Raw genomic sequence first — 5,866 nt, 5'->3', positions numbered from 1 at the left:
CTTCTGAAGATACTCTTTGAGGGTCTAATTTTTCCATGAATCTCCAGTTCAGCGATGAATACTATCTCTTGCCCTAACCACCAGTTGCAAACTAGCCAGGGATTTCACTTACATTTGCCTCTCGTGTTGCCTCTGGGCAGGACATAGGACAGGTTACCCACAGCAGAGAACCTGCCACCACTGTAAGCTGGAAGTGTTCTCAAGGTATAATTTAAGTGAACTCAAGAGGAAAAATAGCCCAGAGACAGCGCCTGTGGCCAAAAGCTCAGGCAGAAGTGGTGTCATGTCAGTCCACAGCTATGCAGTGAGCTACTCTGCATCTTCCTGTCTTGGTTTCTCGCCTGTGAAATGAGGATTAAAATACTCAACTGTCTTACAAACATGATTAAATGTAGGTTGAAAGAACTCCATGTAAAAACCTTGAAAACTCTGAGAATGGTGGTCCTGTTCGCTTAAGGCAAGATCTGGTCTGGACACTGAACTCCAAAGGGCAGGACGTAGCAGGGCTGAGGTGCCCACAGCTGAGCACACAGACTGCCAGGGGAGTGCAGGCACGGGAGGAGGGAGAACACAGAGGTGAGGAGGAGGTGATGCAAGAAATATTTATTTGGGTTTGTTTGCTAAAGACATCACGTACTGGCTTCAAAAGCAAAACCCGATTGAAAAACCGAGTGGCAATGCAAAGCTGCCAACACTGCTTTGTCGGGGAGTTTGGGTGACAAAAAACAAAAAGAAAAAAAAAAAAAAAAAAAAAAGAGACGCCAAATTCCCCTCCTCAGGACCCAAAGGCCAGCCCGGGCCCCCCTCGCCTTCTGGAGGGCGGCCCAGCGCTCCCTTACCCGTGGCGTGGGAGAAGGGAGGGCAGCCCTTGGCCGGGCAGGGTGACCCGGCACGGAGAGCGCGCACACACAGAGACACACATGTGTGGTGTGCACACACACCCCCGCAGCTGATGCAGGAAACCAACCACGGCAGCACAGCCCCCACCGGCAAAACCCGCGTCCCGGGCCAAAAAAGGGGCGCCGTAGCGGAGAGCACGACGCGCCTCCTCCTCGTATTTCCTCCCCCGCCCACTTCCAGCGGCGAAGGGGCTCGCTGCCGCCGCCGGCTGCCGCCCGGGATGGAAAGTTGTAGCCGCGGCGGGATGCGCGGCGCGGCGGTGAGTTTCCCGGGCGGCGCCGGGGCGCGGCGGGCTGGGCGGGCGGGGGCGCGGGGAAGCCCGTCCGGGCGGGCGGCAGGGAGGAACCTCCGGGATCTCCGCGCCAGCCCCGTCTCTCTGCGTGTCCGTCCGTGTGTGCGCCCGGCCGTGCCGGTGCCCCGGGGGCCGGGCCCTGCCAGGGGGGAGCGCGACGCGCACCGCGCAGCGCCCCGAGCGGCGGCGGCCGTCGGGGGGAGGCGCTGCCTCGTGCCGTGCCGAGCGGGGACCCCCCCTTGAGGAGACCCCCGGGAGGTGCGGCGAGGTGCCCCCCCTGCCTCGGGGCAGGAGCAGGGGCCGGGGTGGCGGCGCCCGGGCAGTCCCACCGGTGAGAAGGAGGAGGAGAAAGAAGAGGAGGAGGAGGCAGCGGGGCGGCAGCGGCCCCCCGGCGCGCCGGCCGTGCCTCCCCCAGCGGGCCGCGAGGAAACCCCCTCGGTGACCCCTCCCCCGACCCGGGGAGGGGGCGGGACCGGGAGACCCGGTGACGTCACTGCTCCGGCCGCGCTTCCTGCAATAGAAAGTGAGAGAAGGTAAAACACCCCCCGCCCCCCCCGCGCTCCCCCCGACGGTGACCGGGGCGCCGGGGGGAGGGGCGGGGCGGGCCCGGCGGGGAACGCGGCTCTCCCCGAGGGGACCCCGGCGGATGCGCCGAGCCCGCCCGTCCTCCCTCCCCCGCCGGGCCCGCCCCGCCTCTCCAGCCTGCCAGGGGAGGCTCCTACTCCCCCGCCCCCCGTTCCCCCGCATTGTGTCCCCCCCCCGTCGACCGCCCCACGGCCGAGGGGCAGGGCCGCGATGGGGGCTCCCGGGTGGGACGTGGGGGATGGGGCTCCCGGAGGAGGGGTCTGCTGCCGCGGGGGGCGGGCGCGGCCAGGGGCCGGGGGGCTGCGGAGCGGGGCTGTGCCGGGGGGCGGCGCTTTGGCCGGCCCGGGGGGACGGTGCATGGAGGAGGGGTGGGTGCCGCTGCCGGGCTCTGTGTGTGCGTGTGTGTGCGGTGGCGGCTGTGGCGGCGGCGCTGGGTCATGTTTGTGTTTGAGGTTGTCAAGTGAAGGAGGCTCCCGGCCCCCCCGCTCCCCCCGCTCTTTCTCCCTCCCTCCCTCCCTCTCCCTCCCGCCGCCGCCGCCGCCGCGCAGGGGTCGCCGCGCTCCCCGCCGCTGCCGCCGCCATCAGCCGCCGCGCCGGCCCCTCCGCCAGGTTTGCAGCGGGCCCCGCGGGGGGCGGGAGGGGGCTCGGGACGCGCTGCGGGGACGAGGGTGCGGGGCGGGACGGCCGCCCCCCTCGGCGTGGAGCTGCGGCAGCCACAACACAATGTGTCCTCCGCCGGCGGCGGAGGGGGGGAACGGGCGGGCGGGGACGGGGAGGACCGCAGGCCCCGATCCCCCCCTCAACCCACCGCGCTCCGCCGCGGCCCCTCCGGGACGCGCGGGGACTCCGCGCTCCGGCTGCGCACGCCCGCCCGCGCTACCCCCGGGGGTGCCGGTACGCCCCGGCTCCCGGTGGGTTTGTCCGGGCGCCCCCCCCCTCCGCCCTGGGTCTGCAGCCGGGGTTTCGGGGGCACCGGGAGGCGCGGAGCCCCGGCCCGGCTCCTCTCGGCCCCGCGGCCGTCCCCGCTGGGTGCCGGGCCGCGGCCGCCCCCCGTCCCTCTCTCCCCCTTCCCCCCCCACCCCCCCGCGGCATGTGTGCAGCGCTTTGTTCGGTGCGGCGTTGCAGAGGGGTTTTCCCAGGCTCCTCCCTCTTTATTCATTCATGGATTTTTTGCCTCCCTCCCTTCCCCTTCCCTTCCCCTCGCAGTCCCGCTTGCACATACCCGCGGTTCCCCGGGCCCCGGGGCGGGCTGTCTCCCGACCCGCTCCCCCATTTTTGGGTGGATAAGGGGGGATGTGTCCACTGCGATTGCAAAGGCCCGTTTCTCTCTCTCTCCTTTTTTTTTTTTTTTTTTTTTTTTTCCCCCTCTTGTTCAAGCGAGAAAGGGAATGACTTTTGGCGTGGGTCCTGCCCGGTGTTTCCTCCGTGGCTCTCACACGGCCATCTCTTCCCCGAAGGAGAGGGCCTGCTGGGGAGCGAGGAAGCTTGGTGGCATTAAAGGGTCAGTAGGGTGTCATTTGTGCTGCAGGGAAGCGTCGGGAAGGGGCTCCCGATTTACGGAGACACCGGGGGATTTCAAACTCTCGCTCCAAATAACTTGTGTAAAGAAGTGACGGTGTTTATTAGCGTCTTTAATAACCTCAGCCCAGCCCCAGGGACTTTCCCAGTCGAGCCAGAGGAAAGGGGGGGACTGGGGCTCAGGGAGTGCTGGTCGCTTCAAGCCATCCAGCCACTTTTCTCCATTTCCAGTTCGTGCCTAAGACCTTGGAAAATGGACCTGTTACCATAAGGTTTTATTTAATTTCTAAATATTTCTGTTATGCTTGCAGATAAAGTGGTATGAGTTAACAGCTTGACAGGCACTGTGCCCTGTTTTGGATTTTTTCCGTCTTTTCCTTCAATGTGCAGTAATACCCTAGTGAAGAATCATTTAGTCAGAATAACATTTTCCAGCTTTCCTTTGTGTCAGTTGCAGTATTTTTTTTTTCTCCTGTTTGGGTCTTTTTATGCAGCAACAGACAAAAGAAACATTAAAAATTAATGATTATATTCCTCAACAGTATGTAGACTGAAGGGGTGGTTGCAAGTAGTCTATTTTAATTGGGCTTGAATTAAATTTTCACAAAAGCATGGTTGCCTTGAAAAGCAATGTAAGTGCCCCTAAATTAATACTTACAACAAATGCTAAAAATTCTACATCCTTCCTCATTTGAACAGCTGTCTGTAATCAATTTGCCTACATTAGGGGCCATTCTAAAGTTCATATAGTTTTAAAAAAAAATTCTTCCTAGTGTTTGTTAAACAGAAAAATCTGTTAACGTGAAGTAGAATTACTATAAGAAGATGCAGAAACTTGATTTTAAATTTAATTTAGCTGAAAGAGTGTAATTACACCAGTCATTTTCTTCTTCAAGTTCTTTGTGTGTAAGTAGTTTTACATAGGTCTTCGAGAGATTTCACATTCTGCATCAGAAACTGAACAAAACACTCATTGAACTGTTAGCAATTCCTAAGAATGTCTGAAAAGTAAGAAAGTGCAGGTAGGTCAAGAGCTAGTGTGATTCTCGACTGTATGCTGATATTTCGGCAGAAATATCCCATGGGGAATTCTTCCAAACTTACATGCTGCATGTAAGGATTTTGTAGATAATGTTACAAATAGGATGATGCTTTGTGTGTTTGCCCTCCCCTCTGTACATCCCCCACCCGAAGCTGAAGATGTGTATCTGAAAGCCAGATGCCAGATTTTGTTTAATTTTTTGGATTTATTTGCATGAGACAAGGGTTGTTGGAAGATGTTTTCTGGCTAGAAAACAGCTGACAAATGTGGAAAAATGTTTTCGTTTTCTCATGCTTCCTGAGTAATCCTAAAAGGAGTTTCAGCCTCACGTGGTTTTCTTAAGATACTGGAACGCTTGACTCCATAAAACCTGTTGAGGAATCCGTTCAGTGCAGGGTGTGCAGCCGCAGTGGGAGCTGCAGGTTGAGCTCTGGGTGGCGGGAGCCCGGGGCAAGAGGCCGGGAAGTGGTGCGGACGATTTGCACAACAAAGGGCACGAGGATCTGTGGCCCTGCCAGGGGACAGGGACACAGCGGGAACCCAGGACTCAGCTGGAAGATCCCAGACTCTGGCACGCATAAGACTGGGAGGAAGTAACAGCCCGGGGGATCTTTGAGGATCCCTCCTCTGAGGCACCAGCTTGGGCTGTTACACTGTTGTTGCACCGTGAAAAAATTACTTAAGGGGACCAGGAGTCTGTGACTCTGCTGTGGAAAACGTGGGTTGAGCCGGCAAGGAAATCTTGTCTGTGTGAGAATGGAGAATGGAGGGAGTCAAGCCTGCTGGGAAGAGAATTCGGTCCCAGCAGTGTAACTGTGGTGGTCGGAGTGTGACTGCCAGGGTGGCTCCTGGGCTGTCAGACAGGAAAGTTTCCTTAGCGAATCATAGGTGCAGAAATATTTCTTGCTAATTTCCATGGTCATTTGAGGATGAAAGGGATCAGATAGGTATCTTTGTTTTTCTTATTGATGCCTACATCTCATAACTTTCTCTCTGTTTTTTTAGCATATGGATTAACTGAGCCCTTTGACAAGTTTATGGAGCTGCCATCTCTCTGCTTGCTGTACTTTCTGTTTCTGAGAGGAGAAAGTGGTGCATGAGATTAGAGGAAAATGCCTCGGACAAAGCAGATACATCCCAGAAATCTGAGAGGTATGTAGCTCTCAGTTGAGAAGGAAAAGCTCTTGGGAAACTCGGTTGCAGTTTCAATTATGAGGTTAAAGGAATATGTATTTAAGAAGTTGGTTTTGTTCCAAAAATAGTTTGTAAGCAAGTTTTAGGACTTGTCTGTGAGATCGCTCTAATTTTCACAGAGAAATAACTGGAACATGTCCTTATTCCTGCAGTCTGTGTACTTGACAGCATTCTTGATATTCTCCAGCTTACAGCAATAGCCAGCATGAACTTTGAAAATGCAAAGGAAGAAGCAGTTTCCTTATCAGAGAATTTACAGTTGAAATACAGGGGGAGGTGGGAAATGGGTGTGACATGGCAGAACTTGACAGTCTGGCAGCTGGTAGTTGTTTTTC

The 5,866-nt window shown here is 57.0% G+C and overlaps 2 protein-coding genes across 6 annotated transcripts in view; one reads left to right on the top strand and one right to left on the bottom strand.

Moving 5' to 3' along the window:
* Positions 1–587: 587 nt before the first annotated feature.
* Positions 588–4,408, bottom strand: LOC128786425 (proline-rich protein 2-like). The gene is made up of 3 exons (XM_053939700.1): positions 4,400–4,408; positions 3,000–3,079; positions 588–1,703 (listed from the first exon to the last, which is right to left on the bottom strand). The coding sequence occupies exons 1-3, from the start codon at positions 4,406–4,408 to the stop codon at positions 836–838; spliced, it is 957 nt and encodes a 318-aa protein (XP_053795675.1). The 3' UTR covers positions 588–835.
* The window catches only part of HIVEP1 (HIVEP zinc finger 1), a 127,951-nt gene continuing 123,176 nt past the window's right edge, over positions 1,092–5,866 (top strand). For 2 of the 5 annotated variants that reach the window (XR_008435126.1, XM_053966648.1), the window contains exons 1-2: positions 1,914–2,386; positions 5,343–5,489. Coding sequence is in view for 4 of the 5 variants with exons in the window: in XM_053966648.1 (XP_053822623.1) it covers positions 5,450–5,489 (40 nt within the window). In the remaining variant the exon portion in view is untranslated. Of the gene's footprint in view, positions 1,160–1,646; positions 1,726–1,913; positions 2,387–2,669; positions 2,689–5,342; positions 5,490–5,866 lie in introns of those variants that run through there. The other 3 variants (XM_053966681.1, XM_053966666.1, XM_053966697.1) reach the window with 3 other exon arrangements.

The sequence above is a fragment of the Vidua chalybeata genome, chromosome 1 (genome assembly GCF_026979565.1).
Source record: "Vidua chalybeata isolate OUT-0048 chromosome 1, bVidCha1 merged haplotype, whole genome shotgun sequence".
NCBI classification, from domain to species: Eukaryota; Metazoa; Chordata; class Aves; order Passeriformes; family Viduidae; genus Vidua; species Vidua chalybeata.
Note: the sequence above shows the minus strand (reverse complement) of the source record. Positions and strands in the feature narration are given on the sequence as shown.